At 50.8% G+C, this 18,193-nt stretch overlaps 1 protein-coding gene and 1 pseudogene across 1 annotated transcript; one reads left to right on the top strand and one right to left on the bottom strand.

The window, feature by feature from the left end:
• Window positions 1–3,580: 3,580 nt before the first annotated feature.
• Window positions 3,581–4,225, bottom strand: LOC121046479. Its single transcript, XM_040500735.1, has one exon. The coding sequence runs from the start codon at window positions 4,223–4,225 to the stop codon at window positions 3,581–3,583; it is 645 nt and encodes a 214-aa protein (XP_040356669.1).
• A 9,594-nt stretch (window positions 4,226–13,819) lies between these two features.
• LOC120839598 lies at window positions 13,820–16,090 on the top strand (annotated as a pseudogene).
• Window positions 16,091–18,193: the final 2,103 nt, after the last annotated feature.

The following is an 18,193-nucleotide window of genomic DNA, read 5'->3' as shown; positions in this document are numbered from 1 at the left end:
TATATTAGGTGGAAGGAAGGATGAATCATGATTCACGACAGGGGACCCCGGCACCAGGGGGATACAGTTCAGTCACAGTCAAATGACCGCAGAAAGGCAACTTCTTTTTCGTTCAAAGCGACCGACGGCTGACTAACGCAGCGATCGGCCAAACTCGAGATGGTAAACGCCTAAAACACATCGCGCGTTTTTTTTTTTTTGAAGCGCTTAATGATTGTAATTATTTTTAAAGATAGTGAGCACGTATAGGTCTTACAATGCACCGAATGCCTGTACAGCCGTGCGAAAAAACTCCTGACTGCTACTGGTAGACTCGAGGAAGGTTAGGAAACAAGCTCAAAGTCTTTGCAACAGCTTGCCGTTGCATCAGTTGGCTGCCAAGATAAAAAGGGAAGACGTTTACAATTCCCTGTAATGCCGAATTAGAGCGCAGCTCTTGAGGAGGAGGAGGGGAGAGTATGCCCCTCCTCCTCCGTACCCTCTCCTCCCCCTCCTCTCTTCCACTCCTCCTCCTTCCCTTCTCCCTCGTGACGTCACTCGTGACCCTCATGACGTTACGCGCAACCTTTGAGGCCTTCACGAGTGACCTTCGTAATGTCACTCGTGACGTCACGGAGGTCACTGAATTGTGTGGCCTTCGTCGTGACCTTCACGAGTGACCTTCGTGACGTCACTCGTTGCTCTCGTGACGTCACGTGTGACGTCATTATGGGAAACGTCCCATAATGCAACGCGCGGTTACGCCGACGGCGACGCCGCTCAAGCCGGGAACGGGCGCCTTAGAGGGCTACTGAACTGAAATTTCGAGCTCACAAAACAAGGCTGGAGGGATGGGCGGGGCGCTGCAAAACCCCAAAACGTCACTCATATGGCGATATTTCTAACGGATCGCAGTATTTTTAAAAAAGAAGTGCGCTGCTGTACACGACCGACGAGGCCGACGAGACAAGTCACGTCACGATTCTCATTCCCTCTCCTCCTCGCTACGTCCCGTCGGGCTGGTGAACCGAAGTGAGGAGGAGAGACGCGAGGTCGCTTCCCCTCATTCTCAACTTCTGCCGTAGGACAATGACGTCAAAGACCTCGCTTGATCGCGCCCACCTTTTCCAAAAGTACGGCCATCCGTTCGAGATAATCAATCTGAGTTGTTTTGGAGTTCGTAGCGTCCCGTTCAACGCTTCTGCGGCCTTATTTTGCGAAATCCAAATTTCGGTTAAGTATCCCTTTAAGGCCGGTTCACACATGCAGCGAAGCGCTGATGCAGCGCCGCTCACGCGTCGTAAGCTGCTTATCGTTTGCCATGAACAACAGTTTTGACGGTGCGATACAAAGCTGGTGAACGCTGTCGTCTGCACGCGCTTAGCGCGAGGTCTGAAAAGCTGCACTCTAAAAAACCGAAGGACTGCACTTGGAGGTCTACTACCAAAACACACAAAAAAGCCTATCCTTTCCGAGCGATAGTCACTGAGAGGGGCACATGGCAACGGCACATGTCGGCCTATCTCCAAAAAAACATCTCTCCGGTTTGCGGATTGAGAATCCCTTTTCGGTTAAGAATTCTGACTGTTGTTCAAACCTTAATGACATGTATTTTCCAATCACAGTTATTTAGCGTAGATGTACAAGACCTTTTCTATTACCTTTTTCATAAGCCTTTACTTAGCTCAGTCAGAGCCCGCATTGAATCCCAAGACAAACTTTCTTTCCGGAACTCAAGTGGGGTGACAACAGACAGTTTTCTTCAACTGCTGCAATTTTATTTAGATCCCACAATCGTCGGATGGTAAAACGCAATATTTTTACAAAGATCAGGGATATGTATTGGTTCATCTGTCACGCAAGTCTTGAGTAATATTTTTCTTGCGAGAATCGACCGTGCTATTGCTTTAGCTATTGAGTTCGAACCAGTTTCCAACGTGTTCAGATATGTAGATGATCTTTTTTCTTTACTGCACAAAAAGACCGCGGTTTAAGATGTAGTTAGTATGATTATGGCATTTTTCAAATGTGCGGTTTTGGGATCACTTTTGAGAAGCCTATATCGCAGGTGAAAATGTAAAGTGGTATTTCAAGTGGTACCACTTGCAAGCCAAGTGGTACCACTCCTCAGGTGGTACCACGTGGGTTGCAAATAATGCCACATGAGCTTCAAGTGGTTCCATTTGGGTTGCAAATGGCAACAGTTTGCAAAATCACATATTTCACTAATAAAATAAATGAAAGCTGTTGCTCCAAGTTTAATCTACAAAACGTTTCAGGTGTCTTAAATATGTTGCTTTTAGTTACAAAAAGCCAAGATCAGAGGCAATGAATGTTAAGATTTGCCAAGAAAAAGTGATACATCCACACTTATTTGAGACGCGATTCAAATATGTTGACAAGATTTCACACATGTATACTGTGTGATAAAGGTCTATGCATATTGATATGCTACATTTTGCACGAGTACAATATTCTCAAAACACGGGGGAACAAACTTTTCATACGAGATTCACCAAGTCATTAGAAATTTTGGAAATCTGTTCCAGTAATGCACTTCCTGGAAGTCTTTTCTTTAAATTGAAAAATTTGCAACAGGATGAGTAGTTAACAGTATATACATAGACTTTTCGAATCCTAGACCCAGTCTAAGCCCAGCCATGACGGCCGCTCAACTGAGAAAATATAACACTGTCGTCCATTTTCAAAAGCATGCATGGACGCACAGCTTCGATAAGTAGATAGAACCGCATTGAAGAGGTCTTCCGCGCAAGCTTGAGGTGATCAACATTTTCTACGCTTGCAGTTCCGTACAGATAAGAGAGGGCAAATATCTTTTCGGCCCCATCAGCTGTCTGAACACACAGCATACGCGCTATTTTGGCATATTCGTCCCCAACTTTCACGGCTGTAGAGTCCCGTTTAAAGGGAGTCTTGTGCTGTTCACTGTGGATTGGTATTGTGGATTGCACATCCACCCACGCGCACACGGTTGTAGTCTTGAATACTGTGCACGGACCCCTGGTCCTCTTCGAGTAGAACTCTCACGTCCTCGGGTGCAGCTCTTTCCTTCCCGAGAAGCTCCATTCCAGTCTTCCCATTCCTTGCCTTATGGGAGCAAAGCTCTCTCGCTTCTTTTAAAGTCATCGACTGCAGTTGGCGAAAGTTGTCCCGGAAAAATATGCGGGAAAGAATCTGGAGAGGGATGCCATTCGCTGAAGACACCAGCTGAGTAAATGCCCTATGCTACTCTCGAACCCAAAGCATGAAAGTGCCCAAAGTGGTCCATAAAGGAGCACACTCTTTAATATGTGCAGTAATGTATGTGTCGTGGGCGGGTTCGAGCCGAGGCGGCCGAGGTGGCGGCCAGAGCCGAGGGCCGCGGAGGAAAGACTGACACAGATGACTGTGCGAGTGCTCGGACGGCAAAAACCCCGTTTATTCACGCACACCCTTTTTACGTACACCCTAGAGGACGACCCGTAGCTCACTGCGCCTACGCGCCCTCTGCATCCCCCCTTTAGGGAAAACGAACGAGAGCCACACTTAGCTCCCAAGGAACGTAATGAATGACCTAAGCCACATGGTGCGCGCTAGAAGTTCAGCCGCACCGCGGTGGCCTAACGCAGCGTCCGGACCTAGTGCGCACACCCGACGCAGGCGGTCTTGAGGGAGCAGCAGGGGACCCCTGTGGCGATGCAACTGGTAGAGGACTAGCTGCCCTGGGAGTGGGACTGCTGCACGCAGACTCTGGGCGAGATGGAAATTGTGGTGGACTTTGGGATTTTTGCGGCCCTGGACCAGAGCTGCTGAGGTCGCAACCACCCGTTGATGGAGACTGCTGCGGTAACAGATGTCTTCGGTTGCGGACGAGGGCACCTGCACCCGTCTGGACCACGTAGGAGTGTGGACGCTTTGCTAGGCTAAGGACTGTGCCAGCACAATCTGCGTCGCGTGTCCACACTGTCTCCCCCTCCCCCAGGGGACGCAAAGCATGTGCAGCATGCCGGCGGTCGAAATCCTGACGCTGGCGACGTCGTTGGGGAGTGTCGCGCCTGTGGAAATCAGCCGCGAGAGGTGATCCTGGAACCAACGTGGCGGTTGGGACTGGGAGGCGGGTTCGGAGGCTGCGCCCCATGAGCAGCTGAGCCCAGTACCCAGTCACCCCCGGTGCGTTACGGTGGGACAAGAGGGCCAAGGGCCAGTCTGGAGACTTCTTGAAAAGTTCCTTGACAGTCCGCACCATCCGCTCGACCTCACCGTTGGACTGAAGATACCTGGGACTGCTGGTGACATGGTAGAAGCCGTAGCTCTGGGAGAAGGCACGGAACTCTGCTGATCAAAACTGAGGTCCATTATCGCTGACGAGGGTCTCCGGAATGCCATGTCTTGCGAAGACACTTTTGATAATGGAGATCACCGCCGTGGATGTCATTGTTCGAAGGGACAGCAATTCTGGGTACCTCGAGCAGTAATCAACGAGGAGAAGGTAGTCTGTTCCCTGGTGATGAAGAATGTCCACACCGACCCTTTCCCAGGGGCGGCTAGGCGTCACTGCAGGAAGCAGTGGCTCCGCTCGCTGGACCCACGTGGTGGCGCAGTTGGAACAGTTCTCCACCATTGCCTTTATCTGGCTCCCCAAGGTCGGCCACCAGGCAGCCTCTCAGGCGATGGCGCGGCAGCGGTTCACTCCCAGGTGTCCGTCTTGGATGAGGGAGAGGACGTGTTTCGCAGAGAAGCAGGCACCAGTAAAAGTCCCCCGCAGAGGAGAAGGTCGTCGCCGACACTGAGCTCAGCGCGATGACCCCAAAACTGAGCCATGCTGACAGGCAGACTTTCTTTCCGAGACCACCCTTGCTCGCAGTACGCCCTCAGCTGAGCGCACTCCCAATCTGCAGCCTGGTGGGCACGGACGTCGTCAACGAGGACCGCAAACGTGGGAGGGATAGTGCGGAGCGCTTCTTGGACGTACAGCTCAACCTTGTCGATGGCTGGAGTCGTTGGCAGCTGGTCGACCGGGTCCCGCGGGAGTGCATCTGCGGTAGTCAACTGTTTCCCAGGCACATATTTGACATCAATCTGGTAATGAAGGAGGCGGATACGAAAGCGTTGGATCCGGGGTGGCATGAAATCAAGGTCCGCGGTTCCAAGGAGCTTGACTAACGCCTGATGGTCAGTCTCCAGGGTGAAACGAAGGCCCAGCAGAAACTCGTCGAAGCGGTTAATGGCCCAGGTGGCAGCCAGTGCCTCTTTTTCGATTTGGCTGTACCTTTGTTCCGTTTCTCTCAGTGCACGGGAGGCGTATGCAACTGGTCTGCGATCCCCTGATGGCTGGTCTTGAAGAAGCACTGTACCCAGCCCGAAGGAACTGGCATCTGCGGAGACTGTCGTCGGGAGTGCAGGGTTGTCGAGGCAGATGTCCGAGGACAGCATAGTCTTAAGCTTCTCAAGCGCTGAGGCTTGCGCTGGTCCCGACGTCCAGGCTGCAGTCTTGTTCAGGAGGCTTCGGATCGGCGCAGTCGTCTGAGAGAGATCCGGGAGGAGGCGACTCACATGGTTGAGCATGCCCAAAAAGCGTTGGACACCATGAATATCCCGAGGAGCTGGCATACACTGAATCGCCGCCATCTTGTCTGGACCAGGAGCAATGCCGTTGGCTCCGACGACGGCACCAAGGAACCTTATGTTTGACACGCCGAAACTGCACTTGGCGGCGTTGAGGGTGATCCCCGCTTGTTGGAGGCGACCGAGGACTGCTTGGAGGCGCTGGTCGTGCTCTTCCGTGGTGCGTCCAAACACGAGGATGTCGTCCATGAAATTAACGACGCCGGCCAACCCTCCAGCAGGCGAGACATCTGACGCTGGAAATATTCCGGGGCCGACGTAATGCCGAATGGGAGCGGCAATAGCAGTACCTGCCAAAAGAGTGATGAAGGTCGTATACTTCTGGGAGTCCCGTGCCAAACGTACTTGATGGAAGCCTGCAGTTGCGTCCAACTTCGAAAAAACGCAGGCACCGCCGAGAAGTCCGAGGGTTGGTCGACGGTCAGGAATACGTGCCGCTCACGCAGAACAACTTGGTTGACCTTGGTCAAGTCGACGCAAAGGCGGTAACCCCCCGCTGGCTTCGGCAGGACGGCCGAAGGCCGGCACACCAGTCCGTCGGTTCGTCGACACGCCGGATCACGCCCTCCTGCTCCATCTTGTCGAGCTCCTTCTTGACTACGTCTCGTAGGGGTATCGGGATACGCCGGGCTGTGCTGAAGAATACGGTACCGCGTCCGGCTTGATGCGGATCGTGTACTCGTCCGGGAACGTGCCCAAACCGGTGCAAAGGGCTGGAGAGATTTTCCGAGGTGGTGTGTCCAGTAGAGCAGCGGTCCGTGCCGCTGTGCCTGCGCCGACAAACTTGACAACGCCAAGGGCGACGATAGCCGGATAGCCGAGAAGGGGCAGCTCTTGTCCAGCAACGACGTAGAGGCGCTCGTTGACGTGTCTGCCTCGCCAAGACAGCGCCGCAAAGAAGGTGCCGAGAACCTTCAGGGATTGTTTTCCAGGTCCGAAAAGTTCCTTGCCACGTGGCTTGTCGAGGACGACTGAGAAGCCAGGAAACGAGCTCGGAACCACCGAAACGTCGGCGCCAGAGTCCACTTTGAAGACAAGAGGGCGCCCGTTGACCTGGACCTCAACGTACCGCCCGTTCCGAGCCACCGCCTGAACGGATTGGAGCTCCGCGGAAGCGAGGCGCTTCTTTGAGCGACACAGTGACGAAAAGTGGCCTTGCTTCTTGCAATGGTTACAGACCGCTTTCGCAGCTGGGCAGTCCGACCGTCGGTGATTCTCGTGACCGCAGAAGAGTCACTACGCACTTTGGCTGCTTCTAGAAGCTTTTCGAACATTGCTCGTTCGAGAAATTTCGGGCCTGTCACGTGAAGCAAAGTTGCCAGAGTTACCAGAGCTGCCAGAGTCCCGTCTGAGGTCCCGTCCGTGTGCGCGTTGCACGGGTTTACGTGAAGTCGCCGCGTCCGCGCGCGCTGTCGATTGACCTGCTGTTAGGGACAGGCGTTGCTTCCCTCGCTCGGTGTCTTCGTGCTGACGGGCTTGCACCAGTGCGTCATCCAGGGAGAGGCTCGGAGTGCGGCACAGCTTGTCTGAGAGACGAGCATCCGCCAAACCCACGACGAAACGGTCGCGACCAAGACGGTCTTCAACGGCTGGCGACGGATAGTTACACTTGCGCACCATGTTCCGAAGGGCCGTGAAGAAGCTGTCGACGGTCTCGCCGAGCTGTTGCGTCCGCTTGTGGAACCGGGAGCTCTCGTACACCTCGTTTATGGGGTGCACGAAGTAGCTGGTGAGCCGGCGGGTGACTTCTGCATAGGACTTGTAGGCCTCTTCGCCGGACATCAGCGAACTGAGGACAAGGCGTGCCCTTGGACCCATGCAATAGAGGAGGGTCCTAACTCGTGTTTCGTCTGGCGCCACGTGCATGCCGGTGGCGAAGGCGTAGTCTTCGAATTGCTGCAACCACGGAAGCCACTCGCCGGCATCGTCGAAGAAGAACTGGGCCGGACTCCTGAACTGGCGGCAGCAAGTGCAGGAACCGGAGCGTCCTTAGCAGCCATGTCGAACCACGGGAACAGGGCATCCCACTTCTGACACCATGTAGTGGGTGTGAGCGCGTGGTATCCTCGTCTCCTTTTCTTCTTTCTGCTACCTTTGACGCGCCCCTCGTGCCCGGCCTGGACGGCACGTGCGTTCCAGTCTGATGCCTTTCTCATGCCTGTCAAGCCTTCAGCCAGTCAAGCCAGCCAGCACTAACTCGCTCTTAGCCCTATTACTTAACGTCTTTATTCAATGTAAATATACTTTCCTTATTCCTTTCGAAGACTCGGCCCTCATATCTTACATCTGGCGCAGTCGACTCTGAACCGTGAAAGCCTACACTAGCCCGACCTCCAGCCTTGCCTCGATTCGCCTGGTTCCGCCTACGCCCCGTCATGAACACCTGCAACCGTTCTCGACAAGAAACCCGAAAGCTCTGGAGCGACGTACTCCCGCACCTCGCGTCTTCGCAAAGCGTTAAGAACGCGCTTCGTTTCTGCAATTTCTGGTGAGCGGAACGTTTCGTAGCCCTTTGGTAAGCCTTGCCCGACACGGAAGTGTCTATTCTGCCGGCAGCCGGCAGAATAACCGGAGGGAAAAAGTGCCGGCAGTAGTCGCCTATTGGTCTCGTATAAAACGGATTGTAAACACGCCTATTCTAAGCTGTGGATTAGCGGGTGGGAGGAAGAAGAAGTGCTCGCCATTGAACGCCCGAATTTTCGCCTTCCGATTTTAAGTCACTCACTGGGGCCCTTGTGGCCCTGGGACCCGCTGCAAAGAAGGCAGCGATTTAGCAAGACGCAAGATGAGCTCCAAGGAGAGCAGCATGACGGTCCTCGTTGACCGGGTAAATGAACAGGCAGTGGAATGCTCCAAGCAGTCCAAGGAATATCGTATCATTCTTCCACGTCTACCGACAGGTATGCTAGTTACAAACTCCCTCTTTCTGCATGCGGACATGTCCGGAAGGCCCTACAAGGCAACAGACTTCAAGGAAGTTCTGTTTTCGATGATTGAACGAACCGATCTAATAGCATTGGGCCCATATCATATGAGGCATGTCTGGATGGCCGTCTTCGCCAACGGAGCCGCAAAATGCAAAATCAAGGCATGCGAAGAGCTTGAGATCAAGCAAAAAAGGTGCCTCGTGATTGATCCAACCAAGGACGAAATCAAGATAAAGCTTCTGTGGCTACCACCTCAGCTTCCAGACAGTGAAATCAAGAAGGTCTTGGAACCGTTTGGAACGGTCAAAGATATAACAAGAGAGAAGTGGAGATTTTCAGATCTCGAAGAAACAGACACCCTGACCCGAATAGTGACCCTCGCCCTCAAAGACCATCTCACGGTTGACAAGGTCCCACACACGCTGAACATCTACGGAGTGAACACCCTGGTGGTCATTCCCGGACGACCTCCGCTCTGCCTGCGCTGCAAAGCGATTGGCCATATCCGCAGGCAGTGCTCGACCCCCCGCTGCACGCAGTGCTGGCGATTTGGCCATTCGACCGAGGAATGCATTGTTACCTATGCATCTAAGCTACAAGGTAACGCCTCTCCAGTGGCTGATGTGAGCGAGCACATCATGGACGTCGATGAGATGTTCACGAAAGACTTGGAACCAATGGGCGAGTCTCAGGAATCCCACGAAAATACCTCCAGTTCAGGTGAAGGGCCCTCGGGTCAACATGATGAAGCACCCAAGCCTAGTCGGGAAGAGGTCTTAACGTAAGAAACGCCAACTAGAACCAAGGACGACAGCTCAACCAACAAAGCCAAGGAGGCAAGAAAGTTGTCCATCCAATCAACTTCGCCTACTTCGAATGAGGGAAAAGACGAGAGGACGACCAAGAAGGCGAAGGTGGACACAAGTGAAGCCCTTCTGATTGAGGAACCTTGCTGCTCTAAAGATGCCCTCGTCGTTAGTGAAGATGAACGAGGGCGCGTGGACTTGCAAGAACAGCGGGGAAAGTCGAAGTTTAAGGAACGGAAAAAGACAACCTAACCCGATCAGAAGCCAACGTGTAAATGACCACAGTCAACCTTGGCACCACCCAGACGAGTACTTTCACCATATGCTCACTTAACGTTCGAGGTATAAATTCGCGCAAAAAACAATATCAGCTGTTTCGGTTTTTAGAACCGCACAACATCGACATAGTAGCACTCCAAGAGACAAAAGTTTCTGAAGGAAATGTTCTGTTCTCGGAAAACACCCTATGGGCAAGCTCATACGACATCTACCACTGCCCAGCAATTGATTATTCTGCTGGATGTGCGCTCTTGTTTCGAAAAGGTTTTGACTATCGAATGTGCAGTTTAATCAACGGTGCGGATGCAGGAAGGCTCCTAGTTGCTAATGCCCTTATACAAGGAAACCCCTGCCGCATAGTCGTTGTTTACGCGTACAATGATCAAGCGCAAAGAGAAAACTTATTTAATCAAGTAAGGATACATGCTGATACCAGATTCGATGTTATTATGCTCGGAGATTTTAACTGTGTTTTGCATGTCAAGGACAGAATTCCGAACAAGAAAATTATGGACCCAAGTGTAGACGTTCTCCGAGCTCTGGTTAGGGATTGCGACCTTATAGATGTTTGCACAACACAGAACGTTCTTAAATACACACACTTTCAGGGTTCATCACATGCGCGTTTGGACCGAATCTACGTACCTGGTTCGGCCAGCAGAGCACTTAGTAACTACAATGTGATCCCTACATATTTTTCAGATCATTGCCTGGTCATTGTCAGTGTAGGTTCGGATCGAAAAAGAAGAAAGGAAAGACCGCAGTCATGGGAATGTTGGAAAATGAATGAAACATTGTTAGGAGATAATGAATTTCAAAATGCAGTAGAAGGTCTCATACATGACCTTGAACAAGTCAAAACCGGGTGGTGCCAAAGTTGGGATCTGTTTAAAATTAGGATACGGGAACAAGCGATTGAGAGGTCATCGATAATTAGGTATTATGAAAAAAAAGAAGAGAAGCGCTTAAATGGAGACCTCTTATACCTATACAATCTTGAATGCCAGCAGCCAGGGATGTATAAAAATGAAATCAAAAACCTTAAGAAACAAATCGAAGATTACGACAAGAAGCGCTATGAAGGAGCTGCTGTGAGGACTCGCACCCTACAACTAATTGAAGGTGAACAGCCCACGAAGAGAAACATTCATGCTGAACGAGAGTACGTCCGAAAAAAGTCAGTGTCAGTGATAAAACTAAATGGTCAAGAATTGACAAACGAAAACGATATTCAGAATGCATTCGTCTCTCATTACGCCGATCTTTTTGCAACAAGTAATAAGTCTCCCCATCCACGTCTGCGTGAAATAATAGCAAAATTGCCCAGCTTAGAAAATGAAACGAAGGAAAAACTAAATTCTCCCCTTGATATACAGGAGATTACGCAAAACATCACCGAAATGAAAAGTAATAAAGCTCCCGGTCCTGATGGATTGCCTGCAAGCTTTTATAAAAAATGGAAGGAAAGACTAACACCAATTCTTTGCAACGTTTTCAAAGAATCTTACGCCGAGGATACCTTGCCACTGTCGTTTCGGAAGGCACATACCATACTTATTCCTAAATTCAAGGACCCAATCAAGCTGCGAAGAGTTGAAGGCTACCGACCTATCAGTCTCTTGAACTGTGACTACAAGATTTTGGTTCGAGTGCTGGCTGGAAGACTTCAAACAGTAATAAGTCTAATCGTCGGTGATCATCAGACATGTTCCATCAAGGGAAGAAACATACAAACTAATCTCCACACCGTACGATCGATGTTGGAGATATGCCAACGTACACAAGACTCTGCAGCTATATTGCAACTTGACCTCGCAAAAGCGTTCGACAGAGTGGACCACTATTTTCTTTTTGCGCTCTTAAAGCACCTAAATATTGGCGAAATTATTGAAAAAGGCGTAAAGCTTTGTTACAAGGACATATCGACAAGATTACTTTTAAACGGATCTCTGACAAAATCTATACTAGTTCGAAGGTCGGTACGCCAAGGTTGTCCACTCTCGCCGCTACTCTTCAATATCTACCTAGAGCCTCTCTGCAGAAACATCATCAATGACAAAGACATACAAGGGTTTCGCCTTCATGCGTGCGAAGTCAAACTCCTGGCTTACGCGGACGACTTGGTCCTGATTTGCTCCAACAAACCAAGCATCGTAACAGCGATGTCACATGTCGACGACTACTGCCCAGTGTCTGGTGCTTTGGTGAATAAGGATAAAAGTAGTGGTTCGTGGTGCGGGGAGTGGGGTACAACACCTGCCAAGTTCGTCGACATCGAGTGGACAACGAGCAAGCCGCAGCTTTTAGGTGTGCCACTGAATGTCATGGACAATCCGAAACCCATGTGGGATTCTTTAGAAACCAAAGTCAAGTCGGCCGTTCGTATATGGAAGCTAAGATACCTTTCCACCTTTGGCAAAGTTGCCGTTTGCAATATATTTCTTTTGTCAAAATTAACATACATACTTCAGGTCATGCAGTGTTCTAGACTTACAGTTAACAGGTTTAACAGGATTTTTGCAATGTTTATTTGGAATTCAACGTACGAGCCCATGCGGAGATCAAACCTCTTCCGACGAACGGAGGACGGCGGCCTAGGTCTTGGGCATATCTTTGTTAGGCAGCTAATGGCGAGATGGAAATTTTATCGAACACCACAGCACCCGTTTCTAGAAACGTGTAAAACATATTTCTTATCAAAGTACACAGGAACAGCAGTAAATACAGAGTCATCGAGCAAAACGATCACTTTACGCGGCTTCTACAAAGAGGTAGCAGACACCATTGATTTCCTGAGAGCACGGTTTACCGGTGACTTCTTAAAGACATGTTCCAAGAAGTTACTTAAATGTCTACTAACTTCTTTGTTTCCAGATCCACTGTACCGATTGGGTGTATTTGCTGCTCCCCCTAACTGCGAAACTGATGTTTTAAAAAGAGTCAAACGCTTGCCCATTCCACCGAAGTGCAAGTCGTTCTTTTTTCGCTTTCACTCGCGGACAATACCTGTAAAGGAGTGGCGAGAGTCACGGGGTTTTGACGTATTTTGGAGCACAAACTGCAGGCTCTGCAAAACAACTGAGACATTCACCCATGCATTTGTGCTCTGTGTTGATGCAGTCTTCTTCTGGGACGTTTTCAAGAGGACAGTGAAAAAAGACTTTGAAGTCGAAGAAAGTAATTTCCGTTACCTACATTTTGGAGACCAGTTAAATACGGTTCTCGACACATTAGTTGTGATAGGTTTATATAGCCTGTGGAAGACACGGAAAGTTGATACGGACGGAGGGGTTGCCAAACCATCTTGGGTGAACTTTAAGAATATTGCCACATTCGTTTGTCAGGGCATGCTAGCGTGCTGCGAAGATAATGAAGAATGGAAACAAGCCATAGAAGGCATCAGTCGTTCACCTGACGTCATATGAGTCTGTGTCACGAGACCGGGATTTTAACACTTTAGGGCCCTCTTTGCCAACTCCCTGTAGAGGAAAACTGAAGTGTGCTGTACATCCTTTGTTTCCAACTATTTCCGAGCTTTCTAATATTTCTAGTAACACTCTCCTTGTATAGGTTGACAACCGTTCAATTCTTCTGTGTCCTTGACGCTTTGTACATAATGTAAATTGTATATAGTGTTCTCGTGTATATACCCATGTAAATAAACACTTTTGAAAAAAAAATAAAAAAGCTGTGGATTAGCTCAGTGGGTAAGATGTGCGCTTCGTACACAGCAGGATCTTAGTTCAATCCCCCGAGGAAATTTGTTTTTTTTTTCTTCGGACTTTTGTTTTTTGTTGAGGTATTAGGCGATATTTACGACATCTCTCTTTTAGAATTAACACTAAAAAAAGAACACGCAAAAAAAAAAAAAGAAAAACGAATGTTGTGGGCGAAACACTTCCTTTTTGGGGGTGAATGGAGGACTGCGGGGCTTGGGCCGGCCGGCACACCGCCGCGATGCGGTGGTACTGGTGGGCCAAATAGGTCAATATATTTCTGATGAGCAGCCGCAGACTGTCGCCGCTAAAGGAGGGGGAGGGGGGGGGGGGGGCTATGTTAACGAGCGCCCCACTGATACACGCGCCGGAGGTGACTGCCGGTAGAATTTCGGAAAAATTATTCTGCCGGCTGCCGGCAGAATAGACACTGCCGCCCGACACAGCCATGCCCGGCATTGCCTGGAATGAACTGGACGCAAGAACTATGTCGTTTCTAAGCGTCAAGCTTATTAAAGAAGAGCTTGCTGCACGTGAGCTAGACACTTCCGGCACAAAAGAAGACCTCATCCAGCGACTCGCCGCGGACATCGAGGCGCGCCGCGAATCTTCGCCTAGCCTGGACCAAGCGTTGGCCCCTGCCGCTGGCTCTTTGGCAGTAGACCCCATCACGATACAAAACCTTGCTGTTTTGTTGCAGCAGCTGCCTCGTCCTTCTACGACAATTACAACGCTACCAGACCTGTCCGCGACCCTCCCACATTTTGAGGGCTCGCCAAAGCAAAACGTCAAAGGATGGCTTGAGGACGTTCAACGCGTCCAGCAACTTGCCTTATGGGATGAGGCCACCACCCGGCTCATCGCAGCAAGCAAGTTGAAAGGCACAGCACGAAACTGGCACCTCGCGTTCGGAAGCCAATACGACACGTGGCCAGCTTGGAGAGACGCCCTCAAAGAGAGCTTCATCACAGAATGGACCCTGATCCACTGGCAGGAACGGGTCATGGACGTGACTCAAGGGATTGGCGAATCCCTTCATCAGTATGCCTTTGCCAAATTAAGGATCATCCAACGCTGCCCGGTAACTCTGAGCGATTCGCAGAAGATCGACTACCTACCCCAAGGCATGCGGGACCAACATATCATCGCAGCATTGGCAGCCAACAGGCCAACAACCGTCCAAGCCTTTCTTGCGACATGCGCGAGCCTGGATAGGTCGGCCCAACACACCAAGGCAAGCCCTTCGACTACTCCAGCTCAACCAAATCACCAAGATCATTCGTCTAGGTCGGCTGGATTCGAACGTCTTACCCACCCTACGCAGCGCTCTGGCTTGACATCACCGTCACCCCCAGCCTCACGTCAACGCATCGCAGACCTGCCCACCGACTTGCAAGAGGCCAAATACCGAGCCATCTCGTCGCAATATGGAGCCCCAGCGTTCCGTAGTGGCCAAGACTTGTCCCAAGCGGTCTGCTACAAATGCAAACACCTCGGACACCTTGCTTCGAAGTGTACAGCATACACCGATGAGTCAGCACAGGCATCGTCGTCGGCAGCTAGGGTCATGCCTGCAAAGCCATTTCCGCCAGCTCTTCATAGCATGCCAGCGACCCTTGAAAACTCTCAGCTGCAGTCCTCGTTTATTTTTCGCCACCATCACTGGAATTGGAAACTATGATGCTTTCCCAGACTCAGGTTCCAAGTTGACTCTCATAGCAAAGTCGCTTGTTCCAGAACGCATGCCACATCCCTGGACTGGGCCTCCACTGGCAGTTGTAGGAGGTACCACCGTACTCCCAGCGGGTGCAGCTTTGCTTAAGATCACCATTGGCCCAATCGCGGCAGTCGTCGAGGCCGCGGTTCTGGAACACAACATCCTCCCCTTCATCATTGGTGAAGATTGGTTTCGAGCCGCACAGGCGGGTCTGATCTTTGAGCCTCCGCAGCCCGTCCGCCTCCAGCATACGGCCACAGGTTTTTCTATCATAGCAGAACAAAAACTAGCACCACGGATGTCCAATGCCGTAACTCTCACCCAATCGAGCCTCAATTCACAAGTGCAGACATTGTCACAAGACTGCTTACAAGGAGAGCCCTTGCCGTCGCCGGAGCAGCCATCCTGGCAAGCCTTCGCCCAGGAGACTCCACGTGTGCCTTTAAGTAGCCCCAGTGCCCAGCCGCCAGCCAAGATAGCCGGTACTGTGGCTATAGTCATTCACCCTGATCTTCCGCCAGCCCTCCTTGAAGATTAGTTACCTTTCAGTCAAAATATTGTTATTGCCGACATTGTGACACAACAGAATGGAGTTTCGCCCGTCACGAAGATGACTTAGGCCATTTCACAGGCATGCAGCATCGCACTGACCTGCTACCTAACACCTTGCCCTACAGCCACAGCCCGTTTCAATTTGTTTCCGAGGACAGACAGTTCGTGAAAAAACAGATAAAGAAACTCCTGACCCAAGGTGTTATTCTTTCAGTGTCTGGCCCATTGACTTTTCCAGTTGTCGTTGTCTCTCACGGAGGCAGGAAATGTTTGTTTGTTAACTATGCACCACTGAATGAACGCACCATCACAGTGGTGTACCCCCTCCCCCTTCTGGATGCAATCACCTATGACGTCGCTGGATGCGCGTACTTCGCTACCACGGACTTGAAAAGTCCATGCTGGCAAGTCAGCCTCCGCCCCCAGGAGTATGAAAAGACAGCTTTCATCGTTGTGCTGTTGGATCGTTGTGTTGCTGGAGTTGGATAAGTTGGGGGACTAAACGTTTGCCGCGGCCGTTCTTATTCTTGTTTTAGTAACTGTGAATTTGGCTTAGCACAAACTAAGAGACCTGGTTTTATAGATACGGCGGGGAGTGAGTGTGTTCGTCTCTTTCCTTTTTTCATTTGCTTATTTTGAAGCCCTTGTATTTCAGCGTCAAATCATTTACCTTTATTTGAGGTTAGCTGTGAGTGAGGGACTATGCGCTTCTAAGGTTAGGCTTTGTTTTGCATATTTTTGATGTTAGATATAGCCTTGTGCTTCTAGCGGTACACTTTCGCGTATTTTTTTAATATTAGCTGATAGCCATTGCCCTCTGCGTTCTTTTCGTTCTGTTTTGTTTTAAGCAGGCTGTTTGTTTCTTTTGCTCTAAACCAAGAGACTTGGTCTTTTAAGGCTACGGTGGGATGTGAGCGCGTGGTATCCTCGTCTCATTTTCTTCTTTCTGCTACCTTTGACGCGCCCCTCGTGCCCGGGCTGGACGGCACGTGCGTTCCAGTCTGATGCCTGTCTCATGCCTGTCAAGCCTTTAGCCATTCAAGCCAGCCAGCACTAACTCGCTCTTAGCCCTATTACTTAACGTCTTTATTCAATGTAAATATACTTTCCTTATTCCTTTCGAAGACTCGGCCCTCATATCTTACATGGGCGGGTTCGAGCCGAGGGGGTCGAGGTGGTGGCTAGAGCCGAGGGCCGCGGAGGAAAGACTGACACAGCTGACGCTCCGAGTGTTCGGACGGCAAAAGCCCCTGTTTATTCACGCGCACCCTTTTTACGTACACCCTAGAGGACGCCCCGTAGCTCTCTGCGGCTACACGCCCTCTACAGTATGCATGTTCAACGTCATCTGGGCATCACAATACAGGCACTGCGCCCTGACGACAATCTTTGTAATCTCTTCACCGTGCTTTCATCAACAATTTTCTTTGTTACAAGACTTTTCATGAGGCTGTGCAATGCCGACGTCAGCAGCACGAAGTGCAGCAGGTACTCTGTTGGCAGAATGGACTTCAGGCAGGGTAGGCAGTAGTACAGCAGCCATGATTTACAATCGACTACTTTCCAGTACTTCCTGGACTTGATTGACAGTGGTGGCCGGTTGAAACACTGGTGAGGCTTTTGGCTCAAAAGTTCCTTGTCGACTTCTGCAGCTGTTGTGGGGGCTCCAATGTGGAAGTTCTTTCCAACATCACCAAACCGCAGGCCAGTGAGCTGACGCACAATACCAAGCAGGGCGCAATGCACGTTATCGGATCGAAAACTCCACACAAGGTCGAACCCTGATATATTAACAAGGGGAGATGGACCTTTAACACCATGGACAGTCTTCTTTGTCAATGCAGGGGTTGTCATGTCTGCTAACATTGGAACCTTGTCTCGATCATCATTCACCGTGCCATTAGATCGATCTCACTTAGCGTTCGGAGCATGCGTGGCGCCGCCATAACTTTAGTTCACAGGAGGCAGACGGCCGTGCATGCGAGGGCTCGTGCCATCTCGTGCTCCCCTCGCGCAGAGCCCCAGCAGGGTTGTCGCACGTGCAGAAAGACTAATGTTCCCTCGATGCATTGCGGCAGCGGTGACGTAACCAAAGTGACTGGCGAGATCGGCCTATAGACCGATCTCACCAGCCAGTTTGACTACGCCACCGCTGCCGCAATGCATCGGGGGAACCTGTACTTTAGTCTTTCTGCGCGTGCGGCAACCTCGCTGGGACTCTGCGCGTGCAGGGCACGAACAGTCTCGTGCACTGCTGAATGCCTCCTGTGAACTAAAGTTATGGCTGCCTCGCGCAAGCGCCAAACGTTTGGTGAGATCGGTCTATTGTCACAGAGTAGTTGATGCAGCCATCAACAAAAGCTCCAGGGTGGAGGCGCCAGCCACGTCCCTTTTGTATTGATTGTGAGTCCACACCAGTGGTCCACACAGCTCGGTACCAGAAGAGAACTGACTCTCGTGCTTCATGGCATGAGCCCGCGCCACGCTTCGAGCTGCTGCTCGAGCGCCCGCGCAACACCGATACATCTTCCGGTCTTTAAAGTGGCGATGCAACGATTTTTGTATTTTGCTCAAATACCGCTTAGAATGGAT

This window comes from Ixodes scapularis, unplaced genomic scaffold, assembly GCF_016920785.2.
Source record: "Ixodes scapularis isolate PalLabHiFi unplaced genomic scaffold, ASM1692078v2 PGA_scaffold6__148_contigs__length_123643588, whole genome shotgun sequence".
Taxonomy (NCBI): Eukaryota; Metazoa; Arthropoda; class Arachnida; order Ixodida; family Ixodidae; genus Ixodes; species Ixodes scapularis.
Note: the sequence above shows the minus strand (reverse complement) of the source record. Positions and strands in the feature narration are given on the sequence as shown.

Excerpts from the sequence above, each read along its gene's own strand:
- LOC121046479 (XM_040500735.1), bottom strand. The coding sequence starts at position 4,225 with ATGGTGCGGACTGTCAAGGAACTTTTCAAGAAGTCTCCAGACTGGCCC.